Source organism: Halictus rubicundus, chromosome 4, assembly GCF_050948215.1.
Source record: "Halictus rubicundus isolate RS-2024b chromosome 4, iyHalRubi1_principal, whole genome shotgun sequence".
In the NCBI taxonomy this organism is placed as follows: domain Eukaryota; kingdom Metazoa; phylum Arthropoda; class Insecta; order Hymenoptera; family Halictidae; genus Halictus; species Halictus rubicundus.
In genome coordinates this window covers 398231-423059 of record NC_135152.1, presented here as the reverse complement: position 1 = coordinate 423059, position 24829 = coordinate 398231, and the positions used below count along the sequence as shown (strand labels likewise).

The following is a 24829-nucleotide window of genomic DNA, read 5'->3' as shown; positions in this document are numbered from 1 at the left end:
AAAATTTGCAAAACAAAGATATTAGTAATATTTTTGCATTAAGAAATCACATTCGAATATAAAAGGATAAATTATTTAAAAAGAACAGTCTTTTGCGATGATGACTGAAAAAAGAATTTTTTTTATCTTTAATAATAACTGTGGTATAAAATGTGTTGTGTAGGCAGTTTTCGTAAAACTCATCCCAAATAGCAAACTTCGATGGTCCGTATCCTTTAAACAATTTCGAAGATTACAAAATGACGGCACAATCTTTCAGTTTCATCCAAATTCGAAACATGGTCCCAAAAAAAAAAAAGATTTAATTCACATGGAATGATCCCCCTCCTAATTTGGTGATTTCCTTTAAAAAAATTGTGTAATTTACGTATAACATAAGGATGTGTGATGCTGTTTCACCAAACGACAGGAACGATTCCTATCCCCATGATGTTGTAGAGGAGAGATACCGATAGTTTACCTAAGGAGCTGTGGAGCCCCTAAAAACATTTTTTTTGTGCCATGCACAGCAGGGAACGTGTCAACGTGCTCCCGAAAGGCTATCTGGACGTTCAAAGTTATGGCCCCAGCGACGTCGGGGCGAAGCCGGAAAAATTTCGAGCACGAAGACCAATTCCCGACCGGCAAATTTCTAACCCGTGTTCTTAAATCAGGCCGCCCAAACAACTTCGGCATCTTGCCCGTCTTGTTTGGGGCGATCTTTATGCGGCTATATCCTTTGCCACTGTGCGTTGTTGCGAGAGATCTTTCATTGTTTTTAATGGTGAATAATATTTGGATTTCAGGTACGATGATTCCGAAGTCTGGAGGTGATTACGCGTACATTAGTGACGCGTTCGGGCCGTTTCCTGCGTTTCTCTACCTTTGGGTAGCATTTTTTATTTTGGTTCCAACGGGAAACGCAATTACTGCTCTCACATTCGCCGAGTACATTTTACAACCCGTTTGGCCGGGTTGCGTGCCGCCCTACGAAGCAGTGCGTCTACTTGCAGCAGTCATCACTTGTAAGATTCTTTATTATTTTACGAAAAGTCTCAATGGTTTAATGGATTTACTTACTTAATTTACCGACTATCATTTCATCGACAATTATTTCGCTAACATTAGCAATTAAGGACATAAGTCCTTTGACCAGGAAAGCTGATTGAAAACTGTTATGATATCGGTTCTGGTTCTCGAAACTGTTATGAAGAACCGAAATGATGTAGTGACTGTTATGAGAATATCGGTTTTGCCTTATATCAGTTACGGTTACGGTTCTGGAGAACCGATACTATTTCGTTTCTATAACTGTTACTTTTCGGTTCTGGATTTCGGTTCTGTCATTCTGTATTCTGTATTGTGTTCGGCCTTATATATTTATTATTCAAGTAATTATTTATTGTTGTTTATTATTTAAACAATTTTTAAATAAATAAATTTTTATAATGTATTAAAATTTGTTTTTATATTCATTATTAATTCAATAATAATTTATTCTACCGAAATGATTGAAGATAAGTCGGCAATTGAACAGCATAGACTTCTACCACATGGAGTTACATACTTAAAAAAAAACTGTCTTACAATTTCACATTTCTTTCTTCCCATTTTAGTAAATTCAAAATATAAATCGATATTTGCGATGGCGGCACAATCGTTCAGTTTAGCTGTTTAGTCTGTAGCTTCTCTAATACTGTTACTGTACCATCGCAAAAAAACGAACGCGAGCGATATGGCGACAGAAAACATTGTATGCTTGCATACATTACAGTGTATTATACATTGTATTAGATCATGTAATATGAAATGTCGTATTATTCACTGAATAAGAAAAATTGATATTTAAATTTAAACGCTTTTTACTTATCCAAAAGTAAACAAAAACACTTCTTTAATAACACTTCTGCGATCAATTCGCGAAGGATAAGACATTTCATATTACACGACCTAATATGTTCCATGTTTTTTGGTCGTTACAAAAATTTCGTTATTTAAAAAATTATTTTAACAAGAAATTATTATTGAAATAATAATTCAAATAATGAATATAGATACATTATAAAAACTTATTTATTTAAAAATTGTTGAATTAATGAATAACAATAAATAACTACTTAAATAAAAAATATATAAGGCCGAACACAATACAGAATACAGAATGATAGCACCGAAAAATAACAGTTATAGAACCGAAATATTAGCGGTTCTCCAGAACCGAAACCGTAACCGATATGAGCCAGAACCGTTTCAGTCCCTGTCTTAGACACTATAATAAAGCAAAGGCAATGTGAGTCAAATAATTGTCGATTGATCCTCCGTGATTTCAACATGTCGGTAAATAAATATTTTCGGCGAACTCGGTGTTGGTGAAATTGTGTTGATGAAAACATTGTCGGTGATTTAAAGATACAGTAGAACCATTTATAATATGATCTTGCCGGGAGAAAAGTTGGTTCACGTAATCGGACAACGGGCGATTCATACAATAGGAGTCCACCCGCCTCCTACTACTAACTATGAATTTTGGTTCATTTAACAAGAGTTCACGTTCATATAAGAGGATTTCCCTCAGCTAGAGTTCAGTTAACCAGACATTGCTGAAATTTGGTTCATATCAATGGATTTCATGTAAACGGAGTTCCACTGTAACTCACTGTGTGAGTATCCATCTTGCCCCTGCACGATCGCGTCGGTAGCGTGCCAAACGCCTCTATACGCGGCACTTACGGGCAGAGGACATCGGCTATGTCTCAAGAAAAGGTTAAACATTACCTCAGGAAACCAAAAAGTCTATAGCCGGGTTTGGGGGTCAAATCTGCCCTGGAAGGTATTTTATTCTAATTTGCGCTATTCGATTGCCTACCAAAAAAGATACCTTTCAGCCAAGTTTTAGCGCCATAGCTCATCTGTAAGGGTAGTTATAGAGGTAAATCGAAAATCCAGTTTTTGGCCTATTTTCCCCATTTAATGACAATTTAAAATTCTGAAAAAATCTGACACATTTCGGATACCAAACCACATACTTTAAACCGTTTTCAGATTTTTCCGTTGCAAACTCTGGCTGTAAAAATCGAAAAAATACAGATTTCATATGGAAATCTAAGAGTGACAACAACAGAATTAATTTAGCAATAAGATATTGTCCTAAGTATTATGCTCAATTTTTTTCAAATTCCTGCGATTGGTGCGTCATAGTAGGAAAAAATAAAAACCACTTTTTTCGGCGTTTTTTCCGTGAAAAACTAAGTTATAATTATCGTAAAAATATATTATGTAATATTAAACATCCGTAAGTTCAGAGAAACATCGTCCAGACTTAAAAAATGGCGTAATACAAAAAACGACAATTATACTACGCAAAATATATCCCAATATTTCGAAGGTATTTTCAACGGCGCCGGTTGGTGCAGTAGCTATGGTCTCCGACTGCGGAACCGCTGAAGACTTTTTGGACCTGGTTCGCATCCAGCCCCGGTCCAATTTTTTTTTTCCTTAATCAGAGGTTTTTTCGATTTCTAACCGTATGATTGTTGTTACGCTGTTGTAAAAACATTTTTTAACTATGTTTAAACTATTTTTTAATAATTTTCCGGAAAAATATTTTTGGAGTACTTTCGGCCTTTAGTCATCTACGGGCTATATTACTTATCTACTTAACATTTTTTTACATGGAATAAGTGCATCGACTTGTCTATTAAATCTTTTATCTTTAGTCGGTACATTACTTATTGTTAATAATAAATCTAGTGTTATATTGGGGTCGGGAGGTATTGTTGTATCTGTTTCTGTCAAGTAAAAATGTTATAAAATAAAAGTGCGGCTCTCGTAGCCAACATCTAATCTCCTCCGTTAGAGGATAAATTGAGTTACATTAGTGAAAGTGAGTGACAAAAAAGTGCCTGGCCCCGATGCACGACGAGGCACCCTCGTCCCGTATCGTGCCCAATGGCGGCCACCCAGCTGCAGCGTCCCAAGAGATGCCTCGCCAACGAGAACGAGAATAAAGAGAACAGTACGGAAGACACCAGCAACAAGCCGGGAACTTTTTCTTCTAAAATCCTAAAATTAACTACGGGACAGCTGGAAAGAATGTTTAAAGACATTCTAAAAGAAAATAACAGGGCGACAGCCCCCCAAAAACCGTTACAACCAAACCTAGCAACAGCTAGGAAAAAAGGCGCGCTAGCGCCATCCCCCGGTACACCTCAGAACCCGAGCGACGCAGAAAAAAAGACCTCACTGGAGGCCCTTGGGAAATCCCCAAGAAGACTCACAAAACACCGCCCAACCCAGCCGACACTCCAAACGAGCTACATCTGATCAACCAATACCAGCCACTCTCTGACGACAGTGACAACGAACTCAACGAAAACACCCCAAACGCACAGCCAACCAGCACGCAGCAGAAAATGAAATCCTACACACCCCCACCCATCTACACAGTCAACTCAAACATGGAGTCAATAATACGCACCGCACTGGCGTTAAACATAAAGAAGCAGGACATCATAATAAAAGAAAATGACAAGGATAACCACAAAATATACACGAAAAACCTATAGAACTACAAAGCAATAGCAGACAAATTCACCGAGTCAAAAACACAATTTTACACATACACTCCCAAAGAACTTAAACCTAAATCAATCATATTAAAAGGGATCAAAGGAAACTTCACTACTGAAGACATCAAAAACGAGATTGAAGACCTCAAGCTGCCAGACACCCAAATAATCAACATCACTAAATTCTTATACGACAAACTAAACACAGAAAAACACCACCACCTGGTACAACTAAGCCGAGAAAGCCGGACCGCAGCGATTTTCAAAATAAAAACACTAGCATACCAAAAAGTAAAATGGGAACACCTCAGGAAGCCACAAGTATTAATGCCTCGGACATGCGAGTAAAAATTGCCATCTTGAATATCGCTGTGTGAAATGCGCGAAAAATCATGGGCCTGGCAACTGTCCCCTCACAATCACTGGCAGCCGCGACAACCTGAAATGTGCCAACTGCGGCCAAAACGGGCACCCTGCCTCCTACGAAGGCTGCCCATATATAAAATTCGCCATTAAGCTGAAAAAAAGATACGCACAGCCAAATCAGACTAAACACAAACAACCGAATTCAAAAAATAGCAACAGCCGTCACAAGCGACCGCTCATTCGCCCAAATGGTCAGCGGAACCCCACCAATCCAGCAACCAAACCAAGAACCAAGCACGCCGCAGCATCCAATACACACCAGGGACACACGAATAAAGGACGGAATACCCAACCTACAACAAACCGAGAATCCAGCCACCCCGCAACCCCCCAACGAATGGATTAACAACCTCAAGAATGAAATAGCCGCAATCATTACGTCACAGCTACAACAAATAGCCACACAGGTAGCAATTAATACAGAAAAAATAGAATTCGTACTAAACACACTTTTCGATAAACAAAATGAATAATAACGTCATAGTATTACTCGCAGAAACTAAACTCAACCCCACACAGCCTCACATTTAAAAACTACAAACTACATAGGAAAGATAGGCCCAACGCAGTCCAAGGCGGAGGAACCGCAATCTTAATTAAAAACAATATACCGCATGAGCCAATACACTCCTCCTCCTGAACAGACAACAAAACATTAGAATACACAATTATAAAGATCAACTCCATAAACAACAACACACTCTATATAATAAGTGCATACGCGACAAACGACAACAGATCACTTTACATAACAGAAGTCGACCACCTATTCCAATCTCTCAAACTCCACGATGACAGCAACTACTACATAATAGCCGGATACCTTAACACTAAACGAACGGACTGGGGTGACAAAACAAACAACCAGAGAGGATGATACTTTAAAAAATGGGAAAAGAAACACGACCTCACATACAGACTCAACACAATTACGACCACCACCGCCACATACAAACCGGGCCTATCTTTCCTAGACATCTGCTTCGCAGATTCCAGGCTTGAACTAGCGAACAATACCAACGGGAATGCCAGTACGCTGCCCTACGACAGTGACCACATAGCCATTACAATGAAATTCAACCTGCCCTCTAACATCCCAACAACCGCTCGCCCAGACCCCATAAAACTTAACTACAAGGCCACCAAATGGAAGTACTTTACGAAACACCTAGACCGATTCTATACAAACACGATCCCCACCAACTGCAACCTGACCACAACAGACATCGACAACAACCTCCTAACCATAACCAAAGCAATACAGAACGCATTAGACACACACACTCCCCAATTCAATAAGCGTAATAACACGACAATGTACATCAATAGAAAAATCACCAAACTACATAAACAAAAAAAAACATTAACAACAATACTGCACAAACTACACTTAACAGACCCCAACTCACACCTAACCATAACAAAAATAGCCAAAAACATACACAAACACCTAACAAAAAAACTACACTCAGAATTCAGCAAAGCCATAAACAAATACTGGACCAACGTTATCAAACAAATAGATCACAGAAACACGGACACTTTCTTCCCAAAAATCAATGCAACATTCAGACGTAAACCCCCATTCACAATAGACGCCATCTACATAAAACAAAACGACAGCCAAATCCTAACCAGAAGCCAATGCAACACCTCAACCCTCCAAACAACAAAAGACATGTACAGGGTGTAAAAATATGTTTTGTCGTGGCTATCATAGATGGCTTCTACATCTTCCGATCGGTGGAGATCTGTTAAAAAAACGTCTCGCAAAATTGACCTTGACCTTGAAATTCAAGGTTAAAGTTTTTTTCTTGCAACCTGTTCTACTCATCACAAGGGTCAAAGTTGTCAAAGGTACTGTAGGGATAATGATGTAAGCGGAGTCAGGAGAAACCGTTGGCACAACAATAATGTATATTTATTTAGCAACAAGGAATAAGTCACAACTAGCACGCTCCGCTTCTCTTAATTGGAACGCGATCTCTCTCTCTCTCTCTCTCTCTCTCTCTCTCTCTCTCTCGCTCTCTCCGAGTCTCGAACCGTCTCTGTTGCTCGGAATTCGGAACTCGACTGCCTTTTTCGCGATCTACCTCCCGCGGAGGCCTCTAAACGCACACACGCTCACTCGTACACGCATTTTCGCGGTTATCGCACCTTACGCTCTTTTCTCTCTCGCGCCTTCGCTCTCACTCTCTCGCACTCACTCTCCGGGTCGTTCACCTGTCGCGCATAGCTGTTTACAAATAACACTGTCCAACACCAAAAAAATTTTGCAATACCTGTTGGATGATTCTTATACACTTTGTCGTCCTAAAACCGAATCTGAAAGTAGAATTGCTCCATCACGCAACGTTTTCGAAAAATTTTGGTTTTTGTAAAAATGCCCGATTTTGATACGAAACGACGTGTTACGCAAAAACTAAACACGCGAGAAAGTTCAAATTTGAGTCAAGAGATAGAGGGGACTCTCCTCTACATATTCATATAGGCAATTATATTTTTATGTACTTCCTAATAGTTGTAAATGGTTGTTAAAGTTTGAAAATGTGCCGACGCGGGTACTTTGTACGCTCTATTTTTGTATTTATGTGAAAAATCCTTTGTCTAGCAGGAATTTACTATACAGGAATGCATTCTACAGACATTTCTGGTAAAGAAACCATTCACGAAAAGTATTTGGTTCCCTTAATGTACGAGAAGGATCAGAAAATGTTAATTGACAGCGTGTGCGCGACGCGTTCGCGCCAGACGGCCATTGCAGCCTTTTTGCGACTCGCCAGGGCCGTCGCTATGCGTAGTCGACGTTGGTACCACTCAAGTATGTCTTTGCTTACTATGCTTAATTAAATACATTTTTTTTTGTCTTTTTGGGTGCCAATCATTTGCGCCAATCAATTCCAGCATTAATCTTTCATCAAGATATTTCAACAATGGAAAAACGTTACAAAGGAAAAGACTTATGTGCGGATGCTTGCTGATTACTGCTGGACACTTATTATTGAAAATCGGGATACCAGGAACAAACGTCAAGCAAGGCGGAAACATTTTTAATTTGTTTACATCAGAAATAGGTAAGTTTTTGTATTCAATTTTCTTTATTAAGCATTTCCACAATGAAATGTGACTATAACTCGTATTTTTATAATCTTTTGTAATGATTGGCACCCAAAAATGAATTTAATTAAGCATAGTAAGCAAAGACATACTTGAGTGGTACCAACGTCGACTACGCATAGCGACGGCCCTGGCGAGTCGCGAAAAGGCTGCAATGGCCGTCTGGCGCGAACGCGTCGCGCACACGCTGTCAATTAACATTTTCTGATCCTTCTCGTACATTAAGGGAACCAAATACTTTTCGTGAATGGTTTCTTTACCAGAAATGTCTGTAGAATGCATTCTTGTATAGTAAATTCCTGCTAGATAAAGGATTTTTCACATAAATGTAGGATGGGTTATCAGAATCAAACCGAACAGATAGACGCGACGTATTTAATCAAACAAATTAAGTATATTTAACGAGATACAGGAATATAACAATATGTATAAGGTTGTGTACTGATCCACTCGACTTCTCAATGAATACTGCCCGCTCAGTCGCGTGTCTTTCTGTTTCGAACCTTCGGCGATTGTCAGTTTTTCCATCGTGCACACGCACGCACGCATACACACATACGCACACACGCACACAGGTACGCTCGCTCTGCGCTGCGCTCATCGGTCCCTACATTGTATCGCCGTTCTTATTCCCATATCTGGGGGTTCGTCCGGGGTCTTCGGTCCCCGAAGATAACGTCGCTTGTTTATTCATTAACTTGGTATGCTTTCATGAAGTCGGCAGCTGTGCTTGTCATCATAGGGCCTTCGCTATCTCCGACTCGCGCGACTTCGTACCTATTGTTTCGTTTCACTTTCGTTACCGAATACGGACCTAGGTATTTTTGCTTGATTTTTAATGCTGGTCCAAACTGAGTTCTTTTAATGAATACCCAGTCGCCTTCTTTGTATTGTCGCGCCGGTTTACTTTGTTTATCGTAATGTCGCTTATTTTCTTCTTGTATTTTCATTATACTTTCTTTGGCTAACATTCTTAACTTATCGCGGTCTTCGTCATATAATTGGATCGCTTCTTGTTCTATCAATTTAATAATATCGTGGTCTTGTTTGTTTTTCATTGATATTCCGAATAAAACTTCAAAAGGTGACATTCCTATTGATCTGTGAAACGTACTATTCATACATTTTTGGACCCTGCCTATATGTTTATACCATTGCTCTGGATTATTTAATGATAATTTCGTTAAAATTGGTATTATTGTGCGGATGGTTCTTTCTGCTTGTCCGTTACCTCGTGGAATTCCGGTTGTGATTTTTATCGTTTTTATGTTTTCCTCTTCGCAATAGTTTTGAAAATCTAATGATGTGAATGCGGCGCCTCTATCGGAAATAATACGGTCTGGATTTCCGAAGATTTTTTGTTGACTATCTAACTTGTTTATTACTTCTTTGGCGTTAGTTGTTTTCGTCGGATACAACCATGTGAATTTTGAAAATCCGTCTATCACCACAAAAATATAGCGATAAGCTTTTCCCGTTGCGGTCATTGGACCTACGTGGTCGATGTGATACGTTTCTAAGGGTCTTGACCCTTTCGGAATTGGCGTTAATTCACCCTCACGTTTCCCTAGCTTTCTTTCTGGTACGACACATTGAATACAACAGCTAATAAATTTCTTCAATTTTTCTTCTAAGTTAGGGATATAATATTCTGTTTCTATACGTTCTTTCATTTTCCGCACTCCAATATGACCGTTTTCGTGTGTGTTTCTTATTATTTCTAAGTACATGCACGAAGGTACAACCACTAACTTTTTACTGTTTTTCTGTTTCATTAAAATTCCGCTCTCTACAAAGTAGTCGTCGTATTTCTCGGTTTCTAGAGTATGTTTGATTAGGCGCAATCTTTCTTCTTCGCCCTGCTTTTTCTTTAGCATCGCTAACATTGTATCTTCTATGACTAATACTGGGAATCGGCTGAGCGCGTCAACGTGTTTGACTCGTGCGCCTTTTCTATGTTCGACATTGTATTCGAACTCTTCGAGGCTCAATGCCCAACGCGCAACTTTAGGGCACAAATCTTTTTTCGACAATGTCTTTTTGAACGCTTCGCAATCTGTTACTAATTTAAACGGTATACCTAATACATAAACACGGAATTTCTTTACGGCATTTATCACGGCTAATACTTCGAGTTCGTATGAGTGATATTTTTGTTCTGCGTCTGTTGTCTTCTTGCTATAATAATACACGGGATGAAATGCATTTTCTTTTTCCGCTTTTTGTAACAAGACCGCACCGAATCCTTCTTGACTCGCGTCGGTATGTATTTCTGTTTCGGCTTTCGGATTGTAGATTCGTAGTACTGGATTCGTGGATAAAATGGATTTCAAAGTTAAAAACGCTGCTTGTTGTTCTTGTTTCCATATAAATGGTCGATTTTGTTTGAGCAAATCTGATAACGGTATCGCGATTTTAGCATAATCTTTGATAAATTTACGAAAGTATCCGGTTAATCCGAGAAGAGATTGTAATTGTTTCCTATTTTTAGGTTGTGGAAATTTTTGCACTGCTTTAATTTTTGCATTTCCTGGATAAACGTTTCCGTTTTCTATTTCGTGACCCAAATATTCTATTCGCGTGCGTAGGAATTGACATTTATTCCAACTAATTGTTAACCCGTTTGCGGCTGCTATTCTTAATACTCTTGTTAATTTCTCTAATGCGCCTTCATCGTCTGATCCCGGTATTATTATATCGTCGACATACGTAAAAATTACCTTTTGTTGGATGAGATCGCGAAAAATTTCATCTATATATCTTAAAAAACTAGTGGCGCTAATACAAAGTCCAAATGGTGTCTTTAAAAATTCATATTGTGCATCCGGTGTAACAAATGCGGTATACTTAACACTTTCTTTTGCAATTGGTACATGTAAATAGCTATTTTTTAAATCTATTACAGAAAATACGCGTGCATTTCTTAATTCGTCTATTTTTTCTTCAATGAGAGGCATCGGGAAGTGGTCACGTTCAATTTTTTTATTTAGTTCTCTATAGTCAATGCAAACTCTATAGGATCCGTTCTTTTTCGGTACAATTACTATTGGACTCGCGTACTCACTCGTGCTTGGTTGAATTACCCCTTCCCTTAGCCATTCATCGATCTGATTATCTAGAACTGTCTTTTCCTTAGGCGCTAATCGTCGCGGTCTTATATTAATCGGAGTATTATCTTTTAATGTTATTACTGTCTCTATCTTAATATTAACTTTTTCCGCTGGTTTATATTCGTCAACTAACATTTTGATCTTATCCTTGTATTGTTCTTTCACATTTAACTCACCTACTTCGACGCACATAATTTCACGTAATTCCCTAAATGCAGCATCGGTGGTGTTCGTTGTATTCTCTTCACCTGCTTCCGCGATGTCCTTGCTGTCTGAATTTGGAACGTGCCTTTCGTCGCTTACGGTCGTTGGTGCTTTGCGTATTGCAACTATGTTACCTTTGTCCAGTCGTAATTCAACGTTCTCTAGGAAGTCTTGTCCCAAAATTACGTTGTATGGAATCGACTGTGATGGAACGATGAAAAATTTGATACCGTAGATGTCCTCGGCTATCTGGGCAGCAGTGTTGAAAAATCCTATGACCCTTGTCGTTGCATTGCCAGCGCCCGTGATGCTCATTGCCGTCGTTGTTAACGGTGGACTGCCAATTTCTTCGTGCTGATTTTTCTTCATCAGCGAGATGTCACTTCCCGAATCGATTAACGCACGGCATTCTACGTTATTTACTTTAATCGGGTACACTGATTTTGAAACACAATTTACACCCGCGGTTTTATTATCGCGTTCACTTTTTGCATTGTCACATTTATTCGCTATGTGTCCAAAATTATTACACTTGAAGCATTTGGGTCCTTTTCCTTTCTCTGGGCAGGTTCTTGCGTCGTGTTCTGGCGATCCGCACGTGTTGCAGCGAGGAATTTTGGCTTTGCGCGATGTGTCTTTCTTTTCTTTAGTTTCTTCTTTTTTCACGCTTGTTTTTCTTTCTGATTCCTCCCGCATTTTATCGTATAATTTTAGGTTTTTCTTAATTTCTGCCAACGTACGAGATTGATACAAAATCGATTTGTTATATTCATTGTCCTGTATGCCATTGATGATGTATTCGATAAGGGCTTCATTTTCGACATTGCCTTCACTGGCTATTTCGCGCATCGCATAAAGATATTGACGACTGGTTTCATGAGGTAATTTTCTTCTTCGGAACAGTCGCGAATGAACTGTCGCGCTATTTGTTTCACTTGCAAATTCATTTTTTAACCTTCGTTGCAAATCTTTCCATGAGAGAATGCCTCTTTCCGCCGCTATGAATTGTTTTGCAGAACCTTTCAGCATCCGTTTTGCATATATCAGTTTCTGTAGTTCATTCCATTGCAGTAACATGCTCAGATCTTCAAAATCTGCAATCCATTTTTTAATAGATGCGTTATCGTCGCCCGTGAAATATGCCATTGAATCTTCGACATCCTTGATTGTAAACGGACTAGCGTTAGCGATTGGTGATTTTCTGGCGGTTTTTCTTGATTCGTAGTCGTATTCATCGTCTTCAGATTCGTCTGGTTCTTCGCTTCCGCTCTCTTCCTCTTGTCTGATATGATATTTTAATCTCTCTTGTAATTCACTTTTTCTCCCTGTCGAGTCCACGTTTATTTCCTTTAACTTTTCGCGAAGTTCGTGCACTTTCATTCTCATTATATTTTCGACAGTGACTACGGTTCTTTCGTTCTCGCTGTACTCTTCTTCGGATAGTGCACTCCCTTCACCTGCATTACTTGGACACATATCTTTCTGCATCTCGTCAAATTTCCCCTTGTTTATTCACTTTTTACCACAATCTATCGAATTCTACTGGCTAACACTCGCTTTATCACTTTCACTTTGACTTTTCTTATTGCGCGTTGCCCTGTAGCTTTATTCGACCACGACCGGATTAACTTTTCTTTTTCGCGTTTATCTTCTCGAATATATTTTCTGACTCCCGCAGCTGAGCCCCCAAGATGTAGGATGGGTTATCAGAATCAAACCGAACAGATAGACGCGACGTATTTAATCAAACAAATTAAGTATATTTAACGAGATACAGGAATATAACAATATGTATAAGGTTGTGTACTGATCCACTCGACTTCTCAATGAATACTGCCCGCTCAGTCGCGTGTCTTTCTGTTTCGAACCTTCGGCGATTGTCAGTTTTTCCATCGTGCACACGCACGCACGCATACACACATACGCACACACGCACACAGGTACGCTCGCTCTGCGCTGCGCTCATCGGTCCCTACATTGTATCGCCGTTCTTATTCCCATATAAATACAAAAATAGAGCGTACAAAGTACCCGCGTCGGCACATTTTCAAACTTTAACAACCATTTACAACTATTAGGAAGTACATAAAAATATAATTGCCTATATGAATATGTAGAGGAGAGTCCCCTCTATCTCTTGACTCAAATTTGAACTTTCTCGCGTATTTAGTTTTTGCGTAACACGTCGTTTCGTATCAAAATCGGGCATTTTTACAAAAACTAAAATTTTTCGAAAACGTTGCGTGATGGAGCAATTCTAGTTTCAGATTCGGTTTTAGGACGACAAAGTGTATAAGAATCACCCAACAGGTATTGCAAAACTCGAAAAAAGTTTAATTTTGTTGGACAGTGTAATCGGCGCTCGCCCTGGTCGCCAACGCTCGCGGCGCACAGTGGGCAATTTGGACAAAATCGGATTCAAAATCAAGGAACTTTCGATAGAAATGAGGTAGAGCGATGAAATTTTTTTTCAATGAAAGCTACAACTTTGTAAAATATGGGAAAAATAGAGAGATTATTACCATCCAATCATTTCAACGAAAAAATGACTTCATTAGTTTCTGTCACAAAAATCTATTTTTTGCAAAATCCTGAGGTCGTAGACAAATTTTGAGACCAGATTTGAAATCAGCGTGAAAAAATCTATGGGAAATGATGTATAGCATGTTAAAAAAAAATATTTTCCGCGCGTGGTATTGGAAAAACCATAATTTTCTTGAAATTGTGCAAGTTTAACGAATTTTCTCAAGGTTAAAAAACGTTCGTACCATAATCTCCCTATTTTTCCCATATTCTACAAAGTTTCAGCTTTAATTTAAAAAAAGTTTCATCGCTCTACCTCATTTCTATCGAAAGTTCCTTGATTTTGAATCCGATTTCGTCCAAATTGCCCACTGTGCGGCGTATGAGTCACCTCGCACGGTGTATTCGCAAATTCTGTCGTCCGTTTTTAACGGTTTCGCTTCCCACAGTACTATGGGTCAAAAACTCAACAGTTTCGTTAGAAATTAACTAAGTAATTGTCACTTGTGAGATGAATTTTATTTATACCTAACAGCTCCATATTTGAAACTTATATGCTGTGTATCAGACAAGTCGGTGCGATAATGTAAACAGACCGTCGGAACATTACTGAAACATCTTCTGTTTCCATTATTCTCTCAATAAACATAAACACTTCTATTATATTTTCCGGGACTACCTCTTCTTCCCAGATAATTTATGCCTCGGATTTCCTTACACGCATATGTCCTTCAGTCTCTATCTAATTTTCGAGTGGTTTCTGTGGTTATTAGAAGTGTTACTTTGGTGTCTAAATGGTGAGAAGGTGTTTCAATATTCGGCAAATGCTTCGTGCAATAGATGAAGCATTCGGCAATTATGGTTTGGCACGTCAAATATATAAAGAGTGGCTTAGACATAGTGGGAGATATCGTAGAAGCTGATGTTCCTGATCGACGAGATTTTCAAAGATTGGATCAGCAGTTTGGGGACGGTGAGTCCGTTCGAAGTCTTCTTAACAATCATCGAGAAGCAGGGCTGCCTCGGGTGCACTGGCGTATAGAAGAGCGAGTTATTGCACTTGCACGAACCCATCCTCTAATGGGTTTACGTAGAATGGGCAGATTTGTCGGTGTATCACATATGACAGTGCGTCGAATAATTAGAGAGGAAGGTCTCCGGCCATATCGGATTCAAAGAGTTCAGGCACTCCGAACGAACGATTATGCTGCTAGGAAGGAATATTGTCGCTGGATGCTACGAAAATTACGCGAAGATAGATGTTTCCTGAAAAACGTGCTCTTTACAGATGAAAGTAGTTTTTCAAGCCACGCCTTGCACAACCGGCAGAATACCAGAATATGGAATTACCGAAATCCTAACGCTGCACTACAGAACTTCCATCAAGGACGATTTGCAATTAAGGTGTGGGCGAGAATTTTAGGAAACCAAATTATTGGTTCTATATACTTGCCAAACCGTTTAATTAATAGAAATTACTTGAATCTTTTGCGTTCACGCTTATTAAGCGAACTTCGTCGAATCGTGCCGCGTGGAAGACGTAATCGAATCTACTTTATGCACGATGGTGCACCACCCCATTTTAGTATACCAGTTCGACAATTCCTGAATAATATGTTCGGATCACGGTGGATAGGTCGAAGACCCGCACCGAAGTTGTGGCCTCCGCGATCACCTGATCTAAACCCTCTTGATTTTTGTCTCCGGGGTGCTGTAAAGGATATGGTTTACAGATCGGGACAACAAATAAGAAATATGCAGGAATTAAGAGCCCGCATAGATAATGCATTCCACCGGTCAAAAAATATTTCAGACATTCACCAAAGAATACGTGACAATACAAAATCAAGACTACAAGTTTGCTTACAAAATAATGGTGGTCACAAAGAAGTTGTTATGCAAGCTCGATTATTACGAAACATCAATTAAGATGGATCCGTTCTTTGGCTTCGAACAAGATATAGAAGATAAAAATTTTTTTAAATTTAACAGGTAAGATTCACAAATATTTACATCATATTGTTCAATAACTATTTTCAAGATAATGGTTGAGTTTTGATCCAGGGTTCCTTTGACAAGTTTGACCCTTGTGATGAGTAGAACAGGTTGCAAGAAAAAAAATTTAACCTTGAATTTCAAGTTTTTTTAACAGATCTCCACCGATCGGAAGATGTAGAAGCCATCTATGATAGTCACGACAAAACATTCTTTTACACCCTGTACATGTCGGCATACTAACGGCACCGACGGACAAACTCAATGCCATAGGAGCATACTATGAAACAATTAACTCCCCACGACATCTAAACAACGGGACAAGACTACAAGAATTAATAGGCAACACCACCCTCACACTAAAAAACGAATTCATAAATGACCGACACAACAAAAACACCATTACTCAGTTCTGTGACCAAAACAACGCCAAATGCCCAGACGACACAGACAACGAAATCGACCAATTCTGCAACCCATACACAGTAACAAACATCATCAAAAAACTCCCAAACAAAACCTCAGCCGGGACAGACCGAATCCCCCCAATAGCACTCAAGCACCTACCAGAAAAAATAATAATCCACTTAACTATCCTATTCAACAACGCCCTAAATATCAAATACTTCCCAATAATATGGAAAACGGTCAAAGTATTACCAATAATTAAAAAAAAAGCAAAAACCCGACAGACCCATCAAGCTACAGACCGATCAGCCTGACCCCAAGCATAAGCAAAATCTACGAAGCCATCATAAACAATAAAATCGCTCAACACTGTTCAACTCACAACATCATCCCTGACTGCCAATTCGGTTTCAAACACAGACACTCCACAACCCACGCTATACACAAATTCATTTCCTACATCAATCACAACATCAGCAATAAGCAACTAGTAGGCGCAGCCCTACTAGACCTGGAAAAAGCCTTTGACTCGGTCTGGCTCAACGGCCTCATATTCCAATTAGACAAAAAAATTCCCAAAATGGCTAATATCCACAATCTGGGACATGACAACCAACAAAAAATTTGTAACCTGGGACGGAACGACTACCTCGACACTATCATTTCATATAATAGAAGGCCTCCAACAAGGCACCGTCAACTCCCCAATCCTTTTTAACATCTTCACCAGCGACCTCCTCAACGCATTTGAATTCAATAAACCCAACAGGACAGCAGTACTGGCATTCGCCGATGACCTTGTCACATACACTACTAGCAACCGTGTAAATAAAGTGCAATCCGAGCTCGAAGCAACAGTCAATAAAATCAACTCATATTATAGCACCTGGAATCGTAAACTAAACCCACAGAAATGTGAAACAATTTTATTCAGGAAACCCCTCCACTACCTCTCCACTAACATCAAAGCTGGCGGCAGCAAATTTCAAATATCTACAACAGTGCCCGGTACCTCAACCATATGTAAAATCCCACATAAAAAAGCAGTAAAATACCTAGGAGTACACATCGACTACCTACTAAGAGGCAATGACCACATTTCAAAACAACTAACCAAGGCATCAACAGCATTCAAAGCAAATAGCAGACTATTTTACAATAAACACCTTCCCGGACGAACAAAAACCATTCTGTACATGCTCCTAATCAGCCTATTTTAACGTACGCAGCCCCCATCTGGTGGAATACAAACCACACGAGGATGGAAAGACTAAGGATATTTGAACGAAAATGCTTAAGAGCATGCAACAGAATTTACAGAAACAAGAACACAAACTGGCAACACTACACAAAGAACACAACCCTATACAACACAGCCGACATCCCCAGAATTGACTCATTTATAATTACACTGACCAGAGACTACCACAGCAAACTGCCTCACATAGAAAACAACATCACAAAGGACCTCGCAAACCCCGACGAAACCACCACACAACAACAACTAAACACAGGTTACCTTCCCCCACAAGCCTTCACCATATGCGACACAAACGGACTAATACAAGATTACAATAACACTCCAATAATATACCACTGGCGCCGCAACAAAGCCGACAAGAGACTAGCACTAACCCACAACGAATACACCGTACAGCCCGAAAAATTCAAATTCTCCACTACACTACCACTCCGTGACCATAACAACTTCGACCGACTACAATTTAAGAAATACTGGTGGCTCAATGACAACAGCCAACACATAATGGCCTTCCGCAGCCGCAAAAACATCGCACACCGCATACACCAAGTATAATAAACACCTCTCCAACCGGGGGGGGGGGGAATAAAAAATTAAAAAATCCAGAACTAAGAGGCATGACCCACGCCCTGTACATAGCCCTAGCATAAGTTGTATATAGCCGTTATTATATATATTTATTCACTGTTAACCTAGTATGTAAGTCTAGTTAGTAAGGATTAGGATTAAGATTAAGACAGACTTTGGGGTTTTCACGCTGCTACGCGAGCAGGTTTTTTTCCCCAACACAAAAAAATCATACCAAAGAGCTACCTAAGTGCAATCACAGAGCAGATAGATTATGTAAAAGAGTTGCAATCGCGTAACCAAATATATACCAAACCCGTGGAGTTAATGGTTAAGTTTTTTATATGTTTATTAGCGGTACCCTAAATATAGGACACTGTACATAAATAAACCAATAAACATATTTTCAAAAAAAAAAAAAAGTATGGTCTCCGACTGCGGAACCGCTGAAGACTTTTTGGACCAGGTTCGAATCCCGTCCCGGGTCATTATTTTCTTTTTCGTTAATCAGATTTTTTTTCAATTTCTAACCGTATGATTGTTGTTACGTCATTGTAAAAACATTTTTTAACTATGTTGGAACTATTTTTTAATAATTTTTCGGAAAAATATTTTTGGAGTACTTTCGGCCTTTAGTCATTTACGGGCTGTACTACTTATCTACTTAACATTTTTTTACATGGAATAGGTGCATCGACTTGAGCGCGATCAACAAGTTTCTGATTTTTGTCATACAGTCATGAATTGTTTTTAAAGGATATTCTTCCTCTCCATTTTGGTGTTAGGACGTTTTCCCGTGAGCATATAATTGAAAATGAAATTTCTAATGTCGCTAAAAAATTGTACAATGTTGACAATCAATTGGCACTGATTTTCGATGGAACATATGGAACATCAAAAGAGTTCGAACAATGCATACGTAAATTGTTTGATTTGCAAATCACACAACGCTTTGTCGGGTGACATTTGTTTTGCGTTGGAGGTATTGACTTGGGGAAACATCGGGATGTAAAGCGAAAGGAGAGAACATGATATTTTTTCCCTTCAAAGTATAAATTGTCTTGTGGAATTTTATATTTCTTTACTAATCCGGTTAATATATCTTCTGAAATTTCCCGAAAACTTTTCTTGCCTGTGTTGAGACAATTCCATATTGCGAGGGTGTTACATATTGTAATGTCCAGCAACTAAAAAAAGTATTTCTTGTACCATTTTAGTGTTTTTCGGAATGATTCGTATCCGTGTAAAAGTTGGTCTACATAATCTACTCCACCCATCTGCATGTATAGTCTAAAATTATATTTGGTTTCTTTATGTACTGGCCTGTAGTGTGATCAATTTTCCCAGAAGTTTCCAAACGTGGGATATGTAAAGTACTAAAACTTAATACCAATCTTTTATCCTTCCATCCGCAAAATGACATGAATTTGTTGTATCGCACTATTATTTCGCCCTTCTTCAGACTCTTCATTCTTTTTACTTCCTCGTCACATGGCATACCTTTTTTCCCCATTCGAACTGTACCACAAATATGTGTCGTCATGTTTATACAATTCTTCATACAATGGTGGAGAAGTGTACCAATTGTCGAGATATATAGTTCTCCCTTCATTTAATAGGTTTTTGGATAAATCCATCACAATAGAACCGGAAATTCCAAGTGACGTAGACTTTTGTTTATATAACAGTTGCCCACTGTATAATTTTAAATTGTAAACGTATCCGGTTTCACATTCAGCTAAAATAAAAGATTTTATTCCAAATCTTGCCCGTTTACTTGGTATATACTGTTTAAGTGAAAGTCTCCCTTTCCATACTAATAAGGTTTCGTCGACAACTATATGGCATCCTGGTCTATATGTTTTTTGGTAACGGTTTATTAAAATATCTATAATGGGCTGTATTTTATGTGCTCTGTCAGCAACATTATTATTATCATCTGTACCCTTAAAATGCAGGAATCGTAATATATATAATAATTTTGTTCTTGGCATAATTCGTCTTACAAATTCTAAATTATATAAAGGATTTGTACTCCAGTACCTGTATAACGTGGGTAATCGAACTACGCCCATATATATAATAATTGCGAGAAAAGAATACATATCGCTAGATGTAATATTATAACGACGCCTCGATAAACCTTGCTTTTGGATATATTTACGCGTTTCGTTCAGTATCAGTTGTATAAGCTGTTCGTAAAAAAAAACATTAAAAAATCGCAAGAGGACAACTATTTTCTGATAAATATGATGAGGACTGTACTCCGTTTCCAGTGTCCGTATATTTTAAAATCCGAGGCTCGAAGTTTGTTGTGACCGTTGGAATTTTCCACTTCCTTTGGTTAGTCAACTTTTTCCATCTTTCAAATAATGGAACGTCGTCGTCACTTATCCTCGAGCTCGTAGTATCTGTATTCCTAGCGATTTAACTCTCACTATCACTAGTATCGCTAATTATACGGTTTCTTATTCGACGTGACATCTCCATCTACTATCGTGCAGAACTACTTGCAAACTGAAGCAATAGTCCTTACACAGAAAGCAGGGTACAAGACATTCAGATATGTGAACATAATAAAAAGTCACAATATATCCTGTCTGTGACGTTGTACGAACGGTATAAGAACGAAACTTCGTCGCAAGCTATCTCGTCTGTGGCCATCGTACGAACGGTATTGTGTCGCGAGATAACTCGTCTGTGATATAGCGCAAGCGAAATTGCGTCGCGAGATAACTCGTCTGTGGCACAGCGGAAGCGAAATTGCGTCGCGAAAGAACTCGTCTGTGGTTGTCGGACGCACGGTATTTCGTCGCGAGATAACTCGTCCGTGGTCGCGAAGTGGTTAAAAGGCAATCGTTCTCAACTAACTACTGTGGAGTCCAATTCATCTCGTAAAGTTACCAAAGTTCGCCGGGTCGTCGAGGCTATACATGTAATATTAGGGAAAAAATACCGGCTTTTACACAACCACCTCGACAACAAACTTCTTCCTACAGTCAAAACATATTTCACGATTGCATGCTTCCTAAATAATAAGTTTGGCAAAAGACTAAATTCTGATGTCACACTTTTCGATGACATAACTGACAGGATATTGAGTGAAGGTAAAGTAATAAATAGTTTCTGGAACAGCAGAAAAACACAAATTAAAATCTTCCACCGATATTTTTGATTTTCCGGAAATGACAGAAGACGATTTAAAGATACTTTTCACGGGATCATACCAATTATCTCAAACTGTTTCGTATTTGGCCGGAATATTGGATGAACCCGATAATAAAATTAATGTCCGTTATTTACTAGAAAATAATAATATTGTAAAATTCTGTTGGTATGGAAAACACCACACAACTTCACGTCTTCAAGCTCGGGAATTTTTAGCGCGTTTCGGCTTCTAGATCCGCGTGCGTTGCCGGTGGTTGCGTGGTTGTGTTTTTGTTTTGTTTGGTCTGTGATTTTGTTCAGGACGTTCACGTATTATCATTTGTAATAAACGTTTGTTATTTGTGAATCCCCATAAACCCCACAAATTCGAAGTAAAATCGCGACATATCAACCGCAAAACGTACAAATGCTACATAGATTATATACCAAACTCAACTGGTCATTCCGGTATAAAACGGTATTGTTGTGAATGTGCCAATGGTAATCGCACTATTCGATGTTGCTCACACAGTTCGGCCAGCAGAGATACTCACTAGAATTTTCAACAACGACCAAATAACACCGACAATTGACGATGTGGTGTCGCTTCGATCCCGGAATTGGGAAATCGGATCGCGGCTAGGTAGGTTGGCGGCGAATGATTGTAAAGTCAAACTCCGGAGAACATGTAACTTTATTTTGCTAGATGCAAGACTTGGCTGGCTGTTTGTAATTCGGTATTCGAAACAGTTCTGGTCTTGTTATGATCGCATAGAAATTAGAAAAGCTCGGAGGTAGCTCGGTAGGAGTTGAGTAGGAGTAGAGGTACATATGGTTACAGGCGGCTACGGCTATAAAACTATCCAAACCAAAACACTTCGTGTAAAAGTTGACCAAGTTCCCCGGCCCATCCACTTCAGTGATATGAAGGATGGGCCAAGTTCCTCTCGCCTATCAAAGTTGTGATATGAAGGATGGACCAAGTTCCTTTCGCCTATAAGGGCTGTGATATCGGGAAGGACCAATTCCCAGAGGCCAATGATTGTTGCACTTACCTAATTCAAACTTTACAACCTAGGGAACTTGGCGTCGGCGCTGGCACTAGTATTTTGACTTGCATGAGAAAAATTTATATCAGGCGAGAGGAACTTGGTCCATCCTTCATATCACTGAGGTGGATGGGCCGGGGAACTTGGTCAACTTTTACACGAAGTGTTTTGGTTTCGATATCATGTTATTTTTGTAAGATATATATGTATTTAAAAAAAATGTTTACATGGCTGTCTCTCGAGAACGGTGCGTCCTACCGCAAAAATAACGAAATTTGCAAAAGGCTTAACCCGCAGCCCGCAGGGTATGCTCAACCACACGACGTATGTAGTCTTTTCATTTAAAAAAAAAATATATTTTTCGGGTTTTTTGATTTTTCCTGTTGGTTTCGATATAAAAGACAGCTGATTTCAAATTTTCAAGTTCCTAGCTTGTCTGGAAGTGGGTTAGAATTAACATGATCCTCCTCCTATATATATTCCAAGAATTATGCGTTTTTGGCGTATTTATATCTCAAGTTCCAGGCTAGGTAGAAAGTTGCTTTTTACATGAGAGTTAGTTGATATTATATCTAGCTCACATACACATTTTGGTTGTCCTCGGTTACCGGGGAGAGCGGCAGTGACGGTGCCAATATGGTTAAAAACCGCTTAACTCTGGTTCGAGATATACTACTCGGCAGCTTAAAGGGAGCGGGAGGGGATCTTGGTAGATAAATTTCGGTACGCTAACAGTTCGCAGATCAGCATGTGCTCGTCAGCTGAGTTTTATTCGGATTTTTGACTACTCTAAACTATGGTAGGTTCTTTATGGCGGTCATGGTCGTTATGCCGGGTGGCTAGTCTAGTTGATCTTCACGGTCGTGCAGATGTCCCTTCGCAGAGGGTTTTTATGACGGAACAGACGAAGATAGCGACGAAGACTAAAAACGCCATACATGATTCCACCGCACACCAATCCACCTACAATTATTACAGATAAGTATTCCTAATAATACTTCATGTATACAGGGTGAGTCACCAAACGTTAGCACCTCAAATATCTTTGTTGTTTCTAAAGATACGTAAAATATGGTAAGGACAAAGTTGAATGGTACAATGGGCCTGACACGATGCAAACAAATTTTGTTTTTATGTAATTTTTTTGGAGATATCAAGGTCACCTTGACTTTTTTAAACGGAACCACCCTTTTTTAAACACCTACAATGATAGTCCCTTTCATTAGGAATTCAGTGACTATAATTAGTCCAAGGTCATTCAAGGTCAAGGACAGAAAAAACGTATAATCGCGGCACGGTGCCCCGTTCAGTGGCGTCACTCCAGCGGAGCGGGCTGCCGTAAGGAAAGGGTTAATTCTGTTCTACTGTCTCTTCGATTTCCATATGAAATCTGCATTTTTTCGATTTTTACAACCAGAGTTTGCGACGGAAAAATCTGAAAACGATTCAAAGTATGTGGTTTGGTATCCGAAATGTGTTAAATTTTTTCAGAATTTGAAATTGTCATTAAATGAGGAAAATGGGCCAAAAACTGGATTTTCGATTTTCCTCTATAACTACCCTTACATATGAGCTATCGCGCTAGAACTTGGCTGAAACGTATCTTTTTTGGTAGGCAATCGAATAGCGCAAATTAGAATAAAATACCTTCCAGGGCAGATTTGACCCCCAAACCCGGTTATAGCCTTTTTAACTTCTTTATGTAACCCTCTAGAGTTTGGTGAGAAAATGCCGAAAATCCATGTTCGAACGTTAGGAATTCACTGGTTCAAAAGTTATGCGTGTTTAATGTTGAGCGATTCTAAGCGTTTGTGACAGATAAAGGCGTCTCCGTGTTGGTATGTACTTAACGTCGTGCATCGTCTAACGAGGGAAACCGCTAGATGGTAGCACAAGCACACAGTGATTTCGATAACCTGGATTTCCAAGCATAGTTAGACCAGTCTGACAGCTGGCCCTCTCGATCCACTACACGAATCCAACACCGACCAACCTTCTTGTGTCTTCGCTCATTCGTCGATATCTGAGTACATGTAAATATAGCGGCGCCTTTACCTGTGAAAAAAGCTTAGAGTCCCTCAACTTTAAATGCGTATAAGTTTTGAACCAGTGAATTCATAACATTAAAACTTCAATTTTTGGAATTTTCTCGTAAAAATCTACAGGACTAAATAAAAAAAGTTTACGAGTTCTGGTTTCTTCAAGTAAAGTTAAGGCCAAATTTCTGGTTTCCTGAAGTACGCCGTGCATTTTCGATCTCAACACGGAGACAAGCTACGTTGGAAACGCAAGATAGAAGCGATAGTCTGAAGAGAATTAGCTATTTGTTCAAATCTGGCCTTTCTTTTTATGTGGTGGTAATCGTATTGAGGATTCCCTACCCGTGCTGGGGATAAAGGCAGGGATATGTGGGACTCCCTTACCCCGGAAGGGGTATACTCACTAACTCCATCAGGATGACCTCTCTGAGCTAAC

General features: G+C 39.2%; 1 protein-coding gene across 1 annotated transcript in view; it reads left to right on the top strand.

Annotated features, from left to right (window-relative positions):
* The window catches only part of Mnd (L-type amino acid transporter minidiscs), a 354849-nt gene that overhangs the window by 44158 nt on the left and 285862 nt on the right, over positions 1–24829 (top strand). Inside the window, exon 3 of the mRNA XM_076786178.1 lies at positions 786–1004. Coding sequence (XP_076642293.1) covers positions 786–1004 — 219 coding nt within the window. The remainder of the gene's footprint in view (positions 1–785; positions 1005–24829) is intronic.